The sequence below is a fragment of the Colius striatus genome, chromosome 14 (genome assembly GCF_028858725.1).
Source record: "Colius striatus isolate bColStr4 chromosome 14, bColStr4.1.hap1, whole genome shotgun sequence".
Classification (NCBI taxonomy): Eukaryota; Metazoa; Chordata; class Aves; order Coliiformes; family Coliidae; genus Colius; species Colius striatus.
In genome coordinates this window covers 12,961,540-12,982,809 of record NC_084772.1, presented here as the reverse complement: position 1 = coordinate 12,982,809, position 21,270 = coordinate 12,961,540, and the positions used below count along the sequence as shown (strand labels likewise).

At 39.7% G+C, this 21,270-nt stretch overlaps 1 protein-coding gene across 4 annotated transcripts; it reads right to left on the bottom strand.

The window, feature by feature from the left end:
• Positions 1-143: 143 nt before the first annotated feature.
• LSM14A (LSM14A mRNA processing body assembly factor) lies at positions 144-19,943 on the bottom strand. 4 transcript variants are annotated; one of them, XM_062007837.1, is made up of 11 exons: positions 19,586-19,943; positions 12,062-12,225; positions 10,591-10,723; positions 9,423-9,545; positions 7,771-7,947; positions 7,401-7,463; positions 6,552-6,731; positions 4,895-5,066; positions 3,799-4,027; positions 1,970-2,015; positions 144-1,205 (listed from the first exon to the last, which is right to left on the bottom strand). In XM_062007837.1, exons 1-10 carry the CDS (start codon positions 19,704-19,706, stop codon positions 1,992-1,994), a joined length of 1,386 nt encoding a protein of 461 aa, XP_061863821.1. In that variant the 5' UTR covers positions 19,707-19,943; the 3' UTR covers positions 144-1,205; positions 1,970-1,991. The 4 variants fall into 4 exon arrangements, with proteins under 4 accessions (XP_061863821.1, XP_061863820.1, XP_061863822.1 ...); XM_062007836.1 differs by having other exon boundaries at positions 144-2,015; XM_062007838.1 differs by having other exon boundaries at positions 144-2,015; positions 9,423-9,542.
• Between the last annotated feature and the right edge of the window lie 1,327 nt (positions 19,944-21,270).

Here is a 21,270-nt window from a genome sequence, read left to right as displayed (position 1 = left end):
AGGCGGCGCCTCCCCGCTGCCCCGCGCCGGGCGGCCGCAGCTCTGTCCCCACGCTTTTGCCCCCCGCCAGCAGCCAGGCGAGCAGCAGCCGCCCTCTCTGCCCCCCCCCCCTCGCCCCAAGAAAGGCACGTGGGACGCGCTCCGTTTATTGAACAGTTTATTCTGCTTTAAAATAAAAAAAGGAGAAAGGCCCGGCCCCGGCGCGGGCCCCAGGCCGGTGCTGACCCAGCGCCCTCGCCCCGCCGCGGGAGCGCCGACCCAACATGGCCCCGCTCGCCGCCCGGGCCGCTATTTACAATTCATGGTGGTTAAAGCGGGCGGAGCAGCCCCGCCGCCCCCGCGCTGCCCCCGCCGCGCCGCCCCTTCCTGCCCTGCGCGGAAAGCAAAGCTCGCCCGCCGCTTAGCTCAGCCCCCGCCGCCGCGGAGCGCAGAGGCGGTGTTGTTAACATGCAAAAAACCAGGACTAAACAATATCAGCTAACGTCTACGGCTGCCAATTACTTGACCTTAATAAGGAAACCAATTACAAAATATCTCCGTGTAGTGCTATACAAAAGTTATAAAATTAAGATTCTATCGACCACTTTTAAATAGTCCGATTTTCCAACAGTGCAGTTCCCACATCTTTATCACCACTGAACGTTTTGAAGATAAAGTGAAAAAAATAAATCAGCAAATTAGATCAAAACACTTTAATCTTTGGATCCCTTTATTCCTGTGGCCTTCATACACACACAGACACAAATGACCAGTTTCTATTTCAGCATTATGGAAAAGCTGGGACTAGTCATTTGGCATTGGCAAAGAGTCCACACCGTGTCATTTGTGACCTCGCGGCCGTAGAACCCGAGTCTCCACGTCTCCAAGCTATGGTCTAGCAAAATGCAAACAACTTCAAACACTAAAGAATTCTTTAAATTGCTTATGTCTACAGGTATTACAACAAAGTTAACATTTCAAGAATTGACAAATGGAGACATGTTTTGTCCCAGGCATTCCAGAAGAATCACAAGCGCGTGTGCCTGGTCCATCATAAAAAAAAGTTAATATTTATCACCAAGTAAAATTAATTGCAAATTTTGACATACGAAAAATTTCTTTTCTCCTTATTTGAAAATATTTCCTTAATTTGGTCAAATCCTGTGATATGCCAGAAACTACAAAATCAAATCCTTGCAAGAGAAGAGGAGAGCGTGTCCAGTTTCCTGTAATGGAAGAACATTTTCAAACTTCACTCTAGTCCAAATATAAAAATCAAACACTTAAGCCTGAAAAGCCGCTAAAGAAAAAAAATCCCAACTAACTCAGTGCTCCTCAGCATATCAACTTTTGCAATAACACAGTATGTTTGCCGACTTAAAAATGTTTATTCTTTAAAAAATTAGTTGCTTTTTATACAGCTATACAAAGTTTGCAATGTTTCTTTGGCAATGGGATATAATGGAATTTTACAACTATATAAAAAGTTTCCTTTGCCTAAGAAACAGTATTTACTGTGTGTACAGATCTGACTGACAAAGCGAGTGTTCTACCATCCAGCACCCTAGTTGATAAAAGTACAACTATCTCAAGAGGGATATTACAGGATTTCCAAAAAACAACCTTCAGTGGATCAAAGCACTCACAGTATCGACGGCCTTCTGCATACAATTGTCCTTACAGCTTGAAGCAATTATCAAATACAGTTTAGTAATAAGAAAAATCCTTTCAATGATGAAAAAATACTTAAACTCCATCGAAGTACTGCTTTATAATTAACTATACATAAGAAATTACTTATCCTTCTGTCTCAAATATATTTAATGCTCACTGTTTTCAAAGATGGCCATTTTTCAAAAGTAACTGCATTACACCCCTTTGAAATTAAATAGTTAAATCCCAGTGCTGGTGACAAGTATACAGCAAATTAACTTCATTCTTTGCAGAGATTGAAACTAGTTCTCTGGATCAAGAAGATCTAGACGTTCACCTGGTTTCGCTTTTCTTGCAGACTATGCAGCAACTTTGTTGTCTTTCTAGAGGGAACAACAGCAGAACATGACAATTAATCGCAGACCCGGAACGCCAGAGGGATCCGGGCGCCGGCCCCCGGAGTAAAGGCGCGGCGCTGGTACCGCCCCCCAGACCCGCCGCGGGCAGGAAGGAGTCCCAACGCCAGCATCCGCCCCCGGCCAGACTCCCCCGGCCCGGCACAGACCCTCCGGCTTTACACCACCACCTGCTTCTCTGCAACGCTGGGAAATCCTGTCATTCGGAAATTCTCATCTTTCACCTTCAACCCCTCACTCCAGTTCACGCTCAGCTGCCCCAAATGCCTTTACATCATAGGACTAACTGCTGTGTAATAATAGAGTAACTGAGGGACGGTCAGGAACTTCTGTGATGGAAAAAGCACATCTCCCCGCCCTTTTAAAAGTTTCAAATATTTAACTCTTCAAACCAAAAAGCAAAGATTTTGTGTTGCAAACCTCTAAGTGCTCATGCAGTAAGCATCCAGAAGCAGTTCTATCCCAGTCAGAATTGCAGAAGCCAACGTTTCTGATAACTTGTATTTGTAACCCATTCTGAACAGCAGCCAGTGTGACTTCTGTTCCGTAACAAGCTACTGTTTGAGTTCAATACTCTCACTTCATGCCAAGAAACATGGCTTACACTGAAATTGTGGAAAGGTTTTAGGTTTGCAAGCAACTGAGTCCTGCTGATTTACATCATCTGGATGATCAATGAGTTCTCTAAAAGAGGTGTTTAAATTGTTTCCAAGGAAAAGGCTGTGCACCTAGGTACCACTAGCACTGAAAACACCACCAGCCACAGCTGACAATTGCTGTCTCTGAACAGCTGGTGGTAAGGAAATAGCAAACAGAGAAATGGGTGTCTTAGTAGTGTTGCAAAAGCAACATACTGTGTAAGTACCTTGTAAAGGAAGATTCTGCTTTTTAGCCATCACAGCTCTTGTAAGCATTGAAAGAGCAATTTGTTGGGCGAGATTATGCAAGCACGTTTGTGTATCAGATCACTTCAGGTAGCACAAATCCACTGGCTTGTGCATAATGATGAAAGGAATTTGAAGCTTCACTCCTATCTGACTAAAAACAAAGTAGCAGCACTTATTTTCACCTTTTAAGAGCACTTTGTCTATGGGACAGATGGGAGGTCTTTCTTTTGAAGTTTCTATGCCATGTCTCTCACAGGTCTTTTTTACTGACTAACTGGCTGAACAAAGCAGCTTTCCCAACAGCTACTGGATGTCATTCTGGGAAGTTAGTTTAAAAGCATGTAACAGGACCTTATAGAACTCAAATGTTTTTTTTCTCTTCCCTTTTGTAAAGGGTCATCACTATGCTTCAGTATTTTAGGGGTTATACAGGATCTTAGAAGTCTATAGGCTCTGTGCCAACTCCTTCACAAGAATTCAAAGAAGTCTGTTGAACATCAGAAGCAAGTTACTCTCTATCTTTACATTTTACTATATTGCTCAGAAAAACACCTGCAATTCACATTTCTTACACTTGTATTAGATCTGCAGAACTACATCACCACCCCCAATTCCAGCTGCAGAATAAATATTTAGGGCACGTGAACAAAGGCAGCTTTTAGCTTTCATTGCTGCTGACAGTAAAATGATGCCATGTAACTTCAGTTTCAGCATTAATCAATGTTCGATTAAGTACCCCAGAGCACTTGCAAAATATTATTCAAGAAATTCTGGTTAGATATCAAATCTAAGAGCAGGAGTACTTCTACCACTAGCTTCCAAGAACAGTGGATCAGGTCATAGGAAGATTAAACATATTTTACCCTATATTCAAAGTCAGCAAACTCCCTGCCTCCACGACCTCCTCTGAATCCACCACGGAATCCCCGGGGAGCAGGGAAGCCACCTCTTCCACCTCCTCGTCCCCTTCCACCTCGGAAGCCAATCCCTCCTCTGCCTCTGTAGCCTCCGCGGCCGCGATTGGGACGCAGTGGTATCCCAAAGGTCTCAGCATTTAATCTTCTTTCCTCAGCCCAGGTGGGTCGCCGCTCCCTGCCACACAAAAGGAAGGATTGTTTTAAACTATCCATCAGAAGAAGATTGCCTGTCTTGCTTAGCACTGTCAGAGGCCCAGCAAATGAAAACCGATACATTCATCACACTGTAAATCTTCACATTTTCTGCACCAATTTAGGTGTCTGCTACCACTCACTGAAACCCACAAAAAGGGATATGTTACAGTATCCTATGTTAATAATGCTGTAAGTTTCCAATATCGAAGGACACAGTTTGTATCCTCTGCAAACAGCATCATAGAATAAACAAAAGCTGCCTGCAATTTAGAGAAACAGAAATTAAGAGTTTGCAGTTTCAGACGTTTGTTTAATCTGTCCGCACAACAAAACACACTCCTCACCCCTGCTGTCATTCGAAATAGATCAGCAAACCACATCATCTTGTCTAACAAAACAAGGTAACAGCACAAGGAAAGCTTTAGTTTTAGTTTTCCTGAAATGCTATCTTCCCATTCAAACACCACCACTGGCCAGGATGGTTTTGTGAGCTACTGAGAAACTATTATAAAAGCACACTCATAACTGATTTAACTCAAGGATAATTTAGTAGCACAACAAAACCCCTCACCTATTTCAGGACATCTGGAGATTCCAGAGTATGTATACTAAGCTCTAGAAGCACGTTTCTAAACCAACATTTAAAAATGTCTCCTATTAATATAGTGCACCTGTCCACAAAGAAATTTTGTGCTTCGTGTTCCTGTTTTATTTTTGCCCACTGCATGAGCAAAGAAGCATTTATTCACTGTCGATTCAGAGTTGCCTGCAAAGAGCAGTGCAGACACGACCATACAACAGAAACATACATTAAGTACACTAACAAGCTGCCTCTTGCAGGCCATACCTATTGTCATCACAGGAGATGTTATCAAAGAAGGATTTGGTTTTGTCATAGTAGCAGTTGGGTCCAAGTGGATCTTCTTCATCGGCATTTCCTTCGCTGTTTTGGGTATCAACACCTGAGTCACCTTTGTCTTCTCCATTTACAGGCTTCTCTGGTTTCTCAAGTTTATCTTCTGGAAAATAGAAGGAAACAGAAGCCTTCCAAACCATTATACTAAACACAACAGCACTGTTAACTTATTCCCAGACAGACTGATATAAACTACACTTGAACGCTCAAAAATACAAAAACTCCTGCAGAATTTAACATGGAAGTAAATAATTTGACACAAATTTGTATGGTTTGTTGCTGCTGTCTGAAGGTTTGATATCATCTACATTCTCTGTGGGTTTAATTATCAAAAAAACCCTGTGGTAGAACGAATTTGATAGCCATCTATTTTCTAACTTCCCAGCTACCTCCTTTCCAGACTTAAAAGCCTCACTGCTCATAAAGAACGTTTCATGTTTTTACTCACTCCTGTTGCCCTTCTCCTTTGTCTTCTGGCTTTGCCATTTACCTACTTCAAGACATGGGGACAACATCCCAGGTACTATGCTGTAAACTGACTTTATATTTCTTTCCTAATAATGTCTGAAGTTCAGCTTACACTTTTGATTGGCACTGAAAACAAAGCCAATGGTTCAACAGAACGAGCTTTTACAGTCTTAAAAGCCTCATTCCTAAATCTCACGATGCTGCATATAAACTTCAGAAAACCAGCTCTAACATCCCATCATACACAGAAGTCCTAAGTCTCATAAATATTTCTATAGCTCTTTGTGGTTTGCTTTCTCTTTTCACTTTGTTACCATGAAACTAATCACTATTGACAGGAAACTGTCAACTCATTTTAAAATGACGCAGAAAGAGGCAAGCACTAAAGAACAAGTCCTATGGGACCTGACTCGTCTATTTTTCTCCACACTGAAATTCACCCATTTTTCCCTACTGTTTTTCTCAGCTTTTAGCCAATCATTTACTGAAACAGGGAACTCCCTATTTTAACCTGTAACAATTTTGTCTAAAAATAGTAGCAGCAGTGTAAGGCACAGGTGGCTGGTCACAAGAGAATGAGGTAATTAAAACAGAAGCCCGCTAGAGAACAGAAGTGCTGGCAGTATGGAACCACACTACTCCTGTGTTTCCAAAGAAAGGGTAAAAGCAAATAAATGCTAGAAGCTTTCTTAAATTGAAACTTGTGCACCCTCCTGCAAAGTTCTGATCCTAAACTCATGTTTTTGTGACTGCTTTTTGTCTATGATTAACTGAAGACATAAAATACAGATTTTTTTTTTTTTTACTGCATCTTTGCCAGAACTCAAAAATTAAACTCATCTTATTGGGACTCCCACTTAAGTAACCTGCATTTTTAACCAGTGGACTTGCTAGAACATGACATACCATCTGCTAGTTGAAATGCCTTCAGAATTCAAATATTGACACAAGCATTTAATGAGACAGATTATCTCAGTTTACTTGTTCATTGATTTTAATTTTTTTTAACAACTACAAACAAGACTAAATAAGATATGGCTTTGAAAAGTTACTCTCCAAGGTAGGAATAAAACAGCAAGACAGTTCTTCCATGAGAAATCTAAAGCAAAAACTGGTTTACCTTTTAGTTTAAGTTTATTATGAAACTCTCTATCAATTTCCTCCTTGTTGAATTGTGCATTTGCACTTTCAAAGTCAAAGTCCTTCTCAAACTTCATTGGACCATCCCTCCTAATACCAAATCGTCCTCGCCCGCCTCTGTGACCTCCACGGCCTCTCCGTGCTGAAGGTCCACCTGGAACTGAAAAGAGGGAAATTCTGTTTGCCGTGGTTTTGTGGATTGGTTTTCATTTGGGGGCTGAGGAAGTGGTGTCTTTTGGTGCGAGTTTGGTTTTGTTCGGTTTTTAATTCCTGGGGTTGGGACTTCATGCATCCTCTTCCTGCACTTTTGTTAAAAGTCCCGATGGAGCAGCCTGTAACTTGCAGATTCCCTTGCAATAATTATAGCAGTGACAGAGAAGCATAATAGTACTAAACTTGGTACTACAAGACTTTCAAAGAGTCATGAAAAGCTTTCAGAAGAGTTAAAATATTCACAGCTTTTCAGTCAAGCGTTTTTGTAGAAAGGTAATGGGTTTTATTTCATATTATTGTGTTTATAAACCCATGAACACTGCTTGGGTTTGCATTTTTATTCATATTGCTTAATATAGAGCAATCAGAAAAGATTTTTCTCTTGAATGTTGACTTACTGTCCATGTATTATTCTGACTCAATGCCAAATTATGTGAAAGTATTCTAAAAAGTCAAATTTCTTATTACCGTAATTTTTGCTGCAACATTTCTGGACATCAGAAACAAAGCCCTACCACATTGCTAACTATAAACAATGCTGCATTTTAGCAGACTTTTAGAGAAAAAATCACCAGTTCTGAAAGCAATGGTAGCTATTTCTCAAAACAAGATTTACCAATTTGTCGTTTGTTTTCATTTCTGAGTTCATTTTCTGATCTTGAAACCTTGTGTGCTTCAGCTAAATTGGAAATAAAAAAATGATTTGTTTATCCAATTATGTATTTTTGATCACACTTTTGTATATAGTTATATAGTTCAGATTTAAAAATATGCAAACCTAGAAAAGTAAACCAAAAGTTTAACTCACAAAATAAAAAAAGTTAGACTATATGCTTGACTTTAAATAGAAATATCTATAATCCAGGTCTCCACTGGCTAGTCTACCAGTAATGGACAGCAGGAAAAGTCCTACTCATTACTCTTAAAAAGAGGACTTTGTGTGTGCATGGAAGAAAAGATGACATATGAAAGTTACTCAAAAGTACCTCGTCTATGCTCTTGATTCTCTAATGCTTTTTGGCTAGTAGACACCAACGGTCTGGCTGGAACAGGACTCCTCCTCCCAACTGGTGCCGGAGGAGGCAGGTGAGCTGAAGCAGTTTGAACTGCTTGTTCCATGGTGGGGCTCCTCCTCAAATGATCTATCTGAGGGCTTGAACGGCCTGGGAAAACAACAAATCAAAACCAAAACCCCAAGTTATTTCTCGTCTACAAATTTGAGTTACTGGTCTCAACCAATCTAGACTGACAGGTTTTTCTGCCTTACCAGTCAAGACAGCTGTGTCCAAAGAAGAAATAAATATTTCTGCACCCTCAGATCCACTAATCCAGAATGAAGGATATTAAGCAATTCCCCTTCCCCCAGTCTAAAAGAAAAAAATGGGTAGGACAATTAATCCCTACCAACCCATCCATGATGTGCATTTAGCTGTGGAATTAAGCTAATTTTTTTATTGACTGGAGGTAAAAATACCCTTTCTGCCTCCCTAGAAAGGCAAATGGAAAGCAACTGCTCCCAAAGGCACAGATAATGTTATGGCACTGAAACGTATTTTCTCCTAGTACACTCTGTTGTTTGATCATCAGAAAATAAATGAACAGTGATGGCTAGTGTCAGGCATAATGCAGAAGAACTATGAATGCCTGCACACAAAGTGCTGTTCATACATTTCACTTTGCAGTACAAGTTACTGGAGCCAGAAGCACATTTAGAACAAAGACATTTTATCTGGCCACACAAGTTTATGACACCATGTAGGTAAATCTATGAAGAAATTAGAGTAAGACCCAAGTCCCAGTAAATGAAAGAATATCACTGTATCCTATTAAAAAAGCTAAACAAAAGAAGAAAAAAAAGAACAAAGTAGAATATATGTTTGGTAACATGCTCAACTAACTGTAGAAAACATTTGTAATTGGAGTACAAATATCAGCTAGAACTTAGGCAAAAAACCTGTCTGTTGTAAGTAAAGTGTTTTGCCATTTAGCATGACTGCATAAACTTAAAGACAGCATTAGGAATATATCTTAGCATATGCTTTTTACTCGTAGCAATGAAGACTGCAAGAGCAGGAAATAACGTCCTCTGGATTTGGAGGAACACTCTTTGCACATTTGCACATTTTCCCCGTATTATCAGATTACACGTACATTTTCTATTATCATTAAGCTGACTGAACTGTCACCTCACTATATCTGCAGGCAATCAAGTCTGCTGTTAATATTATTTATGTAAATACACACTAACAAAAAAAATAATATTAGGAATAAAGACTTCAAAATTGTAGGCTGAAGGACTTTACAATTCAATCAGCATGAAGTATCTTGAGTATCACGCTATCAACAAAACTAGATATTGAATATCCACGTGCATCTACATGCTAACATTTTATTCAGCTGAAATAAGTCCCACTCAATACAAATAATTAAGAAGCGTTGCTAACAGTTCCGTATATAGAATGCCAAGATCCAGGAAAACATTTAAAGAGCAAGTAGAAAGCCTCCCAGTGCTTTCTGGTTTTAATTCCAAGTGTTTCTGTGACAAAATTCAGATGTCTGGTTAGAGCTTCTGGCAGCCACCTAAATAATGGGGCACGATCAGTTCAAACAGATCAAAGAGTTATTAAAAAATATTCACCTTGAGACATTTGAGTTTTTAGTGATCTTGCATCTGTTGTAAATGCAGAACCAACTGCAGTGCTCTGGGACATGCTAGCACTGGCTGAAGAGTCTGTTCCAAATGATGTTAAAGAACCTCCTGCTTTGAAAGAAAATAATGTAGTTGTAAAACCCGATTTAGGCTTTTTTTTTAAAAACCGGCACTAAATGACCAGTAAAGCTATATTATGTAGTTATTCTAGAATATATGGAAGTTTGCCTTTCCTATACACTTTAATGTAACGTAGGCATTTGCAGTAAGTTAATTAAAAGTAACAAGTTATCATTGTGATTTTAAAGAACAGAATAAAAGAGCACTACTAACTCTAGTATCAAAAGTATTAACATAGCATAGTAACAAAAGCATCTTACAGAGTAATAAACAAATTGTATTGGTATATATTTCCACTTAACATACTTAAAAATATGACTGCCACATCTTATTGATTGTTATCAAATTATGGCCAGTTCTACAGCCTTCCTTTCACATGACTGACATTTTCAGTACCAGCAGTAACATTGTTACCATATCAATTACAAGAATAAAAGTTCCTATGTGAAAACTAATAGGTGAAATAAACTTCAAGGGAGGATCAAAAGTTGCTGAGTCCCAGAGAGCACCTGCGGTTCAAAGGATGCAGCTCTCAGATACTTCCAACATATACTTTATGCCTATCTACTATCTCTTGAATAGCTGGAGGATTGTGCTGGCACATGGATTGCTGTAAAATCCAGACCTTTGGTTAAGACACATACCAACTGGTCAACCTGGGATTACCAGATGCCGACAGCACATCTAAAGGGCTGCTTTGCAGAAGCTGCCTCTACCATTTGTGAAATGCAATGAAGACAGGATTAATGTAATGAATATCTAAGAAACAGAATCAACTAATGAATATAAGAACCTCTTCCCACTCATCCATCTGAGATAGGGTGTTTAGTTCTCAATTGTAATTGCTTTGATTTGAGCTGCAACGAATACAAAAAAAGTCTATTTCTGAAGTAAGCTGTGGGACTGACAAAAGACTGAAGACTTCGGATCTGCCCTTAGGATAAGAAGTTGGTGGGAACTACAAGCATCCATTACTGTCTATGAGCACACATGCAATCTCACTCAGAGAACACCAAATACTAAAAAATGAACATACCAACTCCAACAGCACCAAACTGCTGCCCCACCAGTGGACTTGGACTAAACTGACTGTATGCAGGCATTCTGCCAAAAGGACCATAGGATCCCACAGACTGGAATGAAGATGCAGTCGAAGATCCTAGTGAAGACTAAAGACAAAACACACTTGCAGAAATTCATGTTTACACAAAAAGTTGGAAACAATTCCACAAGGCAAGAAACGCAGAAACCTTACAAGTATGTTGAATTTACCCTAACACCGCCACTGTGGCTAGTAAGTATACATGACCTTAACACTCATGAAGTTGCTTCTTCTAATGTCAAGAATCCAACCACTTCAACACAGAGGCAAAGACAGCACAAAAAATAATGAATTACATGCAGTACTCCTTAAAACTGACAAACGTTAGCAGAAAACATTTTGACAAGTGTGTATGCAGTTTAGAAATGATATGTACCCTTCCAACGGTTCACAGAATTCTGCAATCTTTTCCCTAGAACCTCAGATACTGGACTCTTGTCAAACATATGTATAAGCTTTTGTCAGAAAACTTGGAAAATGTCGTATCTTTTTCCCTGAAGTCACACAAACAGCGAAAAACTCCAATATACAGGAGAGTGGGGTTGTTACTATTATTTGGGTTAGCAGTAAAGCAATTTCACAGCTCTCAGCTATCACTGATGGGAGGAGTAGTACCAAATTTAACAAAAGACCTTAATGGATTGCAAGGGTACTTGGTAAGGAAGTAATAAGAATTTTATCGTATGGAATAGGTGAACATTAGAAACATATACACTTAGATGTAGTTATCAAGTTCCATTTGAATCAAGAACTTCTAGCTTGATCTCAGGGATGATTTTAAAACATCCACAAGCAAACAAACGTCAGTGATCAAAAAACGCCCTCTGTCAGTTCATTTGCCAAAAAATAACAGATTCATTAACCCTGAAGGCTTCAAGTTGCTTTCCCTTAGTCAATCAAATATTCCCTTTTCAAATAACTGCCCCTGAGCATGTGTTTTAAAAACACATAGGTAGGTGGAACACTTGAGAAGTCAGTCAGAAAAGAACACTGAACATTAAAATCCAAAAAAACCCAAAAACAAACAAATCACTAATTTTTTGGAGATGTTTCAGCATCTACTCCATTTGCTTTATACAGAGTATGATCTTTCCAAGAAGTCTTGCACGTGTGTCCTCCTAAGCAAAGTACCTTTCAAAAAAGCACCAAGGTCTAAAGTCATTAGCCATCTTCCAAAAACTGGCTGCTTTGGTATCCACTGCATTGTGCTACAGTTAATATTTCAAACTCAATTTTAACAGTTAAAAACATGATTCAAAAGAAAATATTTCAAGAGTTTTTTTCCATTGGGCTGTGAACATCACAGCAACAAACATTTTCATTATTAAACGCTCAGCTAGAGAGCACTTGAAACTACTATGATTTATCTTCAGCAATAAAAATTTTAAAATCTGTTTTAACCTACCTGAACAATAGCAGGATCCTGTGGCAAAGAACACTGAGGCTTTGGTGGCTCACACACAGTTAGGTCTTTAATGTCACTGCCACGGAATATAATATACTCAAAGACTTCATCACGAGGTGGTATAGGTCTATCAGTTGGTCTATCTTCTGTTCCAAAGGAGCGAACTGCAAAATTGGAGACAGAAAAATGAAATACAAAGAATAAAATTTTGTTGAACAACAACAACAAAATATTATTAAACAGGCAGCATATTCTTTGCCACTAACAATTGTTCAGACATAAACAAGTAATTTGATCTTACAAATTTCAGTTAAATCAAGCAGAAAGACATCTCTATTCCTTACTGAAACACCACTTATGCCATCACTCACATGTTGAGTATTCGACTGTTTTGTGAGATAAGGAGAAGCAGCGTAGCAGTTTTTTTGGTAAGTCTACATTTTCTGGACACTATAACAACAGGAACACCAACAAACGCTGGTAAGTCAATCCTGTAAACCAAGAACTACATGAGTTGACATACTTCACATACTGTGCTTGCATATCAGGAAAAAAATATGTTAATACTACTAGAAACTACAATATTAACAATTATCAAAAGCAAGTTATTTCTCAATAGATTCAAGATTCGAATAAAAATGTAAGTAAAAATTAGGAATGTGGTATGTATATACCATTTTCACTGAGTAAAACGCATTCTTGCTGGTGTATGGTTCATATGATCTGCATTAAACTAAGTAAACTTATGGGGGCATCTCCCTAAGTAGGCTGCATAATGTGCAGCATACCAAGACATGAAATTTATTTATATGCATTTAACTGAATTTCAACAACTTTCACATTGCATAGTGATGAAGCTTACCATGCTTCTCTCTTTGTACTATGTACAATCACTACCACTTTATATGAATAGTAGCACTTAACTTTCACTTCCCTTTGAATGACCTTTCCTCACTTTATGATTGGTAAACTTAGGTGAACTTAAAGTGAAATTAAAATTAAAAAATTTAAAAAGCTGAAGAAATATATCTCCAAAAGCTGAAGTTTTGCAGGCAAAAACTAAACAATGAATTGAATGCAGAGGAAAAAAAAAAAAAAAAAAAGACCATCACACTCTACTGAACTTACAGCATCTTTATCAGTCTCTCAAGACTATCTTTGCTCTAGTCTAGGTTTTTTCTGCTTTGTAAGGTACTATAGGTTACACTGAGAAAGTATCTGTATTTTGCTTTAATTTACCAGTATTAGTTTTCCCTCCATTTTCAGACGCATCAACAATTTGGAGACATCATTAGGCATTAATTTGCAGCCATAAAACCATTAGTCAAGAAAAGCAGAATTTCCTGTAGAGCTGTATAAAGTGATACTGAGTCATTTCTCAGGCTACACCAACCATCTTCCATCACCGTTGCTTCTTCTAGTACTGCACAAACAGAGCTTATCAGTCAAGCATTGCAAATATTTTTCAGAAGCATAATTCAGAGGTAAAGAACTCCACACTACAATGAAAAATAACACTTAGTGGTTATGATTTTGTTCATACTTTTATCATCTACTGAGATGAATATAATCAACTCTTCTATCTGTGCATCTGAAAGTCAGCTCTGAATAGTATTATAAAAAATAAGTGCTGTAAAAAGGCATATACTGCTAAGTGAATTTCAACCTTTGTTATACAAGAAATGTCTTCTTCCTTTACAGAAAAAAATATCTGAAGCTGAAGAATTTGCAGAAATCATCTCAAAGGAATATACAATAACCTAACAACATTATCAAGTAGTCACATGCATTACTATATTTCATTCTGTTGCTTTTTATTTATCAGGCTTCTCTATTACATTGTCTTAAAAGAGGATCCACTTTCAATTTCTGGTCATCCTACAGTCTATAACTAAAAAATTCACTTCGCCCTTCATTCCAACATTTGACTCGCTGTCTTGGTAAGTAAAACCAAATCTGACACACAGAGAAACAGTTTTAATGCCTTGCAATTACCATTCTCCACTCTAAATGAATTTTAAAAAGGTTAACAATCTACCTATTATCTAACAACACCTTAAAAGAAGTAAAGGGACTTTACGTATGTCAAAAATAATTTGTCTTTCTCCCTATCATAAAATTATGGAAACCATCAAAAGGAAGTATTTCCAATACCAAATACTCAAAATTAAGGGATTCAATCGTCTAAGCAGCCAGATCAAGACGCTGATAAGGTCATCAATGGTTTTGCAATAAAAGATATCAAGAGTTGCTACTAAGAGTTTGGGTTTTTTTCACAGCTTCTCCCCTGCCCCAAAACAAACTGGTTTTAGTGTAACTTTTTGGATATTATAAAGGCTGTTTTGTCAAACGAAGACTAGCTCTGATAGAGAGGAGTTGGCAAATTCCTCTGATTTAGGACTCAATCTTCCCATCTCACCCCAAAGCAACAAAAATAACCACCCCTACGTGTAATTTCCTTCTAAAGAAAAGAACCAGAACTGCATGTAAGGCCAACTATGAAAGTAGATTAGGCTAAGGGCTACACAAAGTTTTTGCAGTGTGTATCCCAACTAGATCCTTCAGATAGCAGTATAACATGAAGAAAGCTGAAAGTTACTTTTAGAATTTTGTAAAGGGATAACCATCTTCAGTGTCTTTTTTTCCTAGCTTGGATTAGGATTTAATATGATCTGAGCTCACTAAAGTGAAAATTCTAATATTAAAGGTGGTCAGTACAATAGCATTTTGTAAAGAAACAGCTTTTACCATAATTTTGCATAATCAGAAACACTAAGTTGTCACAGCAACAAAAAGACAAGGTCCTGGAGCAGCAGCAGCCTCAGAGCTCTATCCAGCTCTGTCTCTTGCAGTGTTTCCTCAGACTACATCATTGCTCCTGAACAAGGTTCAGCGGTTCATATATAGCAAAGTACTGAAGAGTAAGAGGAAATGAAAATCAGCATGTGACAGATAATGTAATCTTGTGGTACTTACCAGGACTACAGAAAATTTGTGTAATCTTACCTTGTCAATTTAAGGAAGGGGGTGTGCGTGTTTCTGTTTGGTTTTCAAATGAGTTAAACTGGTTTAGGGGCTTGCAAACCAAAAGGCAACCATGACAAGTTAAAAGCACGCTTATTTTTGACAGTGTAAATACAGGTAATTAAGTAGACACCTAGAAAGAAATTAACACCGTTCAGCCTAACAGGATTCAGGTATGTGAGTTTATGCCCAAGTAGTTCCACCAATTTCATACAAAAGTGTGGTGAGCAAATATTTGATCAGATCTTGACTTACTTCAATGTTACTACTATACTATATTTTAATCTATATTACTATACTACTGTAATATCCAAGGAAAACACCACAACTTCCCCCATCAGTTAACAGAAATTATTATCTGTTAACACAGAAAAATACTGTGTTAATCAGAACCCAAGCTATATGCTCTGTTAGTAAAAGAGGACTTTCTTGCCATAAAATGTGCATTATTGCAAATATGTAGTTCAGCCTCTGTACACAGCATTGACACAATCTTATCAGCCTTACCTCATATGAAGCATGTCTACACAGAAACCTACTTTTCCTGACTCTAAAGGTACGCATGAGAAGAACTAACATGAGAAATGAGACCACTGCTACCAGAACAAGCCATTTCAATCATCAACATTCTTAAAACCCATATCACCCTTTCTCTGTAAACATGCTTAGACATCTGCACACCATATTATATGAAAAATATTAATGTGAAGGAGCCAGCTTGTGGGGGGCTCACACCTTCAGAACAATTAACTCATTCTGCACTGCATTACTCATAGAGGTTAAGAGGGAAACAGACATGAAGGAAGTTGCCAGGAGTGGGCTTTGAAAAGATTTTCTTCTGCTGTGACACACTACACATAGGGTTTGGCACACATGCCCTAAATCTCAAGACATGGAGGGAGCATGACTAAAATGACTAAAAAAAATTTCATTGAAACTTGACAAAGATTTAATCCTTCATCTTCCTGTTCCCACTCCTGAACTAGAAGATATGTTCAAGTCTTCACATGAATTTAACTTTATTCTAAGTTTCTGAGTCTTCCACCCAATTAATACTGTGTAAAATTCTAAAAGAGAAATTATCTTTTGTGTGTCATTGGATTTTGGAAAACACTACCACTGATGGTTGAAAATATCAGAAATGTCAGAATTTTATCTACTACTTGAATTACTGAAAGCCATTTCATTAATAGCTATAATGGTTCCAGTTGCAACTTTCAATGGTCACAGAATCAGAGAATCACAGAATCTCAAGGGCTGGAAGGGACTTCAAAAGATCATCTAGTCCAATCCCCCTGCCAGAGCAGGCCACCTAGAGTAGGTCATACAGGAACTCATCCAGGTGGGTTTGAATGTCTCCAGAGAAGGAGACTCAACAACCCATCTTGGCAGCCTGTTCCAGTGCTCCCTCACTCTCAAAGTGAACAAGTTTTTTCTTGTGTTTCTGTGGAACCTTCTATGTTCTAGCTTGTACCTGTTGCCCTTTGTGGTCCAACAGCTGGTAAGTGAACACTGACGCATTATATCAGATTGATAGCATACAATACTCATGTGCCTAAGGATTTCCTCCTGTTGGTAGAGAACTAAGGCTTTTCTGACATAATATGGCTGTTCTGATATAGCTTACCTACATTAAAAACCTATTTCTCTAAACTGGTGCTTTGAAACAGAAAGGCATTATATATTACTAACACAAAAGATAACATCTAACTTTTAATGCCATAACATGTAAGATCAAGCAAAATCCATCATGATTATTCTATAACTTCCCCGGGTAGGACAGCAATCATTATACAACAACAAAATTTTACTCCTAACCATGTCTTGCAATGATGTTTTAAAAAATTATTAGTCCGAAGTATGAGCTAGAAGGATCTTCAAAGCTAATTTAACTTGAAACTTGAGAAAAAGAATGGGTGGTTTTGTTTTCAAACACTAGCTCTGAGAAGCTGGAAATTCAAAGGAAATATATGCACCAATAATACATAAAACCCTCAAATACTTGTATACCTTGCTGAATACTTGTAATCTGATATAAATGAGAGTTTTTCCTGTTAATTAAATAATAATACACTTTAACACTTTGTTAAAAGATGCACTGCTTTTCCTTATCAGACTCCAGTGTAGGAGTTACACTGGAATTATCTTCCAGTTGTTATCTTCCTCTAGCTCCTGAGACAGAAGCCAGAACTTTCGCTAGTGAAAGGATCACAGCTTTGCAAATAAAATTATTAGAGAACTATAGGAGATTGCTCCTCAGTAACTGACAACTAAAGATCTTATTTCCACTTCAGACAAATGAAGACATTCCATATGCACAGCTTCAAGAGATTCTCAGACTTCAGTTTAGCCTACAGAAGTCTCACTGTTCAAATGTAGTTATTTGAGAACAGATTCTACCTCTACTTTTACACTTTACATCACAAACAATTTTGGCATTTCAGTTAGAAAATGAATAGCGATAAGTTGCCTTACACCAACTCAGGTAACAGCCACATGATGCCAGCTACACAGCAGAGCAACTGAAAGCATTGTCATGTTTTGGGGTGGGGTTTTTTGTCTCTTTCTCATAGAAAATTTGACACGTGTGGTAAAGATCCACAGCAAATAGCTCTGCTTTGACTTCTGGACTCGGTACAGGAAGAAGAGATAACTATTACCCAATCAACAAATTTACAGCTATGAACAGTTCAGAAGAAAGATCTGCTTCTTTCACATACAGACATGGCCAAGAGTAACATTTGTCACCTTACATACATGCTATCATACCACATCCACATGACCAAAGCTTTCATTTTTTCTGAAAGTTGAATACCTTGGAGTTGAGCATTTGTCCACAAGCACAGTGAACTGTTTTACAGTCTACTGTGGTTGTTTTCACTTTTGAGATTAATCTCAAGATTTTTTATTACAAGTGGCCTAGAAGTACTGCGTTTATTCTCTTCTGAACCATGACACTATCACAAAACACATATTCTTCAGCTAACTCAGTCAAGTTTTATTAAAACAAATTTCATGCTTTAGATTTACATTTTTGATAAGAGCTATGGGAAGAGAGTAGATTAGATTTGTAACTGTAGTCTGATCTGCCTTAAACAGGTTCACTTTGGCAGATATGCCATAATATGACTTAATCACACTCGAGAAGTCATGCAAAATTGGCCTGGTCAGCACTAAATCTGTATAATTTAGGGCAAGATTATCACAAGCTCCTCAAGGATGGGAGTTTTCTAAGTGCTTTTGTACAAACCTTAACAATCATAGCATGCAATTGGAATTTCCAAACATGTATTTTTAATCATAGTAGTCATCATCTTTTTTCTCATATAAACAAACAGTAGCTGTCCTTTAAAAACAGATGATGAAATTCCAGAAAGGTAATATAACCAAAAGACAACTTTATAAATAAGTAAAAAAAAAAAAATCATATAATGAAAGCTAAATGCCCTATAAATAAACTATGCAAGCCTAGGTCTAAGTCCGCTTTAAGGTGTTCCAAAGCATACATACAAGAATTCACAAAACAAAGCAATATTTCTTAAACAATAATTGCCAAGGGTGGGCGTGGAGGCACTTACATCAGAGTTCTTTGGATGTCCAGTTTCAAAACCCTTTTTACTCTCTAGCCTTTGAGTCTTTTCTTAGTAACCGGATCTTCCTAACTTTCTTACATATAAACACCTATATATTCTCTCGTCAATACATTCTCATGCCAGTGTCTGCACTCAATTTCGGTTTATATAGTGCCATACAACTACCTCCGAAATGCAGAGGTCAGAATCAGCCTGCTTTGTTGGTAACGTAGCCGTCACAAGATCTCCTTTTAGATTCGAGTTGTCTCCTATACTGGGATGCAGAAAAGTTCAGTTCTACCCAGTCCTACACCCTGTAGGTCTGGAATTCTTAAGCTTCAAAGAAATCCTGTTTCTAGCCTCCCCCTCCTACTTCCTTTTATGCACTAACTCTGGACCACTTCCATTACTAAGGTCTTCATACTTTACTCAGGACTCCTTTAAGCAGCTTCCCTAACTAGGTAACATTCCTAGCTCCTTTTCGCCACGGTCCCTCGGCTATGAGCTTCCCACATCCCTCCCCGAGGGGAACAGGGGAGCAGCCCGCGCGGCGGGAGCGGGGGCCTTGGCAGCGCTGTCGCGCCGCCGCGGCTCGCCACAGCCCTGCTGCAGACGCTCCGGCGGGGAGGAGGATGGCGGGAGGACGCGCCTCCGGCCGAAACTACGCGGGGTCTCAGCAAAGCTTCGCCAAGCTCCCTCGGAGCTGCTGCTGGGCCCTCCTAAGCCGTAAGCACCCCTCCCCCCGCCTTCACACCCCTGTTGTCCTCATCGCCACGAACGAAGGTTTCAGATTCTTGCTCGATCCCCGATGGGCCCCCAACGGTCTCTATGCCGCCGCAGACACCACGGTCCCGCTCCTCTCCCATCCCCTCCCCGAGGCGTTAGTGGGCCGCCAAGGGCCCAGTCCTCTACTCCACCAGGACCTTACCCTTGGCCAGGGCCACAGTGGAGTTTTCGGTGTCGATGGTGTACAATATCCCTTCATAGCGGATCTCAGCCTTAGAGATAAGGCTGATCTTGCTCCCGATGTAGGGCGTCCCCCCGCTCATGGTGCTGGCTCCTCGGTCAGGGACAACCCTCCTCCTTCCCTGCCGAGTGCTCCCGAAGCCGTGCACGAGCACCTAAACAAGCCCGGCTCAGAGTCGCAGTAGGCACTCTACTCCTCTCGCCTCGAGCCCGATCTTCCGCCGATCCCCCAGCGACGGCTCTCCCTGCGCAGACTCCCTCAGCACACCCCGCACCAAAAGCACCCTGAAGTTCCCAACATGGCCGCCGCCTTCATCTTCCCTCAGAACCGCCCCGCCTCGCTCCAGCCGCGAAATGGATGCCGGGAAGCGAGGTGATCTCGCGAGAGCTGCGGAGCGGGGGCTGCTGAGGGGAGGGGACGTGACAGCCGTCTGGGCCGCCCGGGAGATTAATTGCGCTCACTGGTAGCCTTCAGCGTTCTGGCGCTTTCCCGCCTTTCCTGAGGAGCGTGGCTTCCCGGCGGCTCGCACCACAGCTGGGCTCGACTCTGCCTCGTTGCGTTTTCCTTGCCTGGCCCTGGGGATGGTGTACAGCCCCGCAGCGGTGCAGGGTCCGGGCTGTTCCCCGCCCTGCGCGCCGGGAATTTGAAACACCATCCGTGCAGTTGCCTGTGAACGCCGAGGGATCTGAAAAGAGGTTTGGTGATTTGGGGCTTTCGTTTTTCTCTTGAGGGAGGCTCAAGCTGCCTACCGTTGAGCGCTAAATTATTTTAATCCTTAGTAAGTAATTTAGAAGAGTTACCTAGAGGGCTGCGAAAGTCTTGGTGATAACTACTTAGTTCGTGTTTCAAAGGGGACTCAGTTTTACTCAGTTGGCAGCGTTGAGATAGCCGGATCTTGCCAAGGAGCGCTAAACAACGTAACTGTTGATGAAATCTTGACTCCAATGTAGAATTCATCCTGAAAAAAAAAATACCCTTTTGGTACAAGTAAGTATTTGTATACTTTATGTAAAGGTCACAAATGAGGCCTCTGAGGCTTTTCCTGTTGAAACATATTACTGGTTCAGGCTCCCCTTTTTATGTTTGTAGCCTGAAAAGTTACACGCAACAAAAACTACCTTTTGTGAAGGATACTTAATAGCTTTTGTTACAGCAAATACTTTTGAACGCTAATATGTTGTAAGGATTCAGTGGATATTTTGTTCGGAATGAGGCTTTGGAACACAATAGCAAGCCAGATTTTTCTGGAAGGGCCTGTACGTTTCTAAATAGGAGCCATACTAGACGTCTGGAAACTTTATGCCCAGGTTCAATTGACTGTAAAGTCTTGGAGGACTTGAGTGCCCAGAGAGCTTTACAGTGATATGCTTCTAACATGTTCTGAACTACCTTAAAGATTGGGAATGAAGTTCATCAGCTAATGACTGGACGACATCGCTACATCAAGTCAATGGGAGACCACTATTGTTATTCAGCGTTTTTAACTCATCTCTAAGTACAGCTATTTTCACATACTAGAAAAATAGTGCTCCTTTCTGTGTGCTTTCACTTAAAAGTGACAGAAAGATGCCTGTCTACATGAACTGCTATTACTTCCTGCAGCTTAACATGGCAGTGACACTTCTTTTATGTAGTGACTTAGGAAT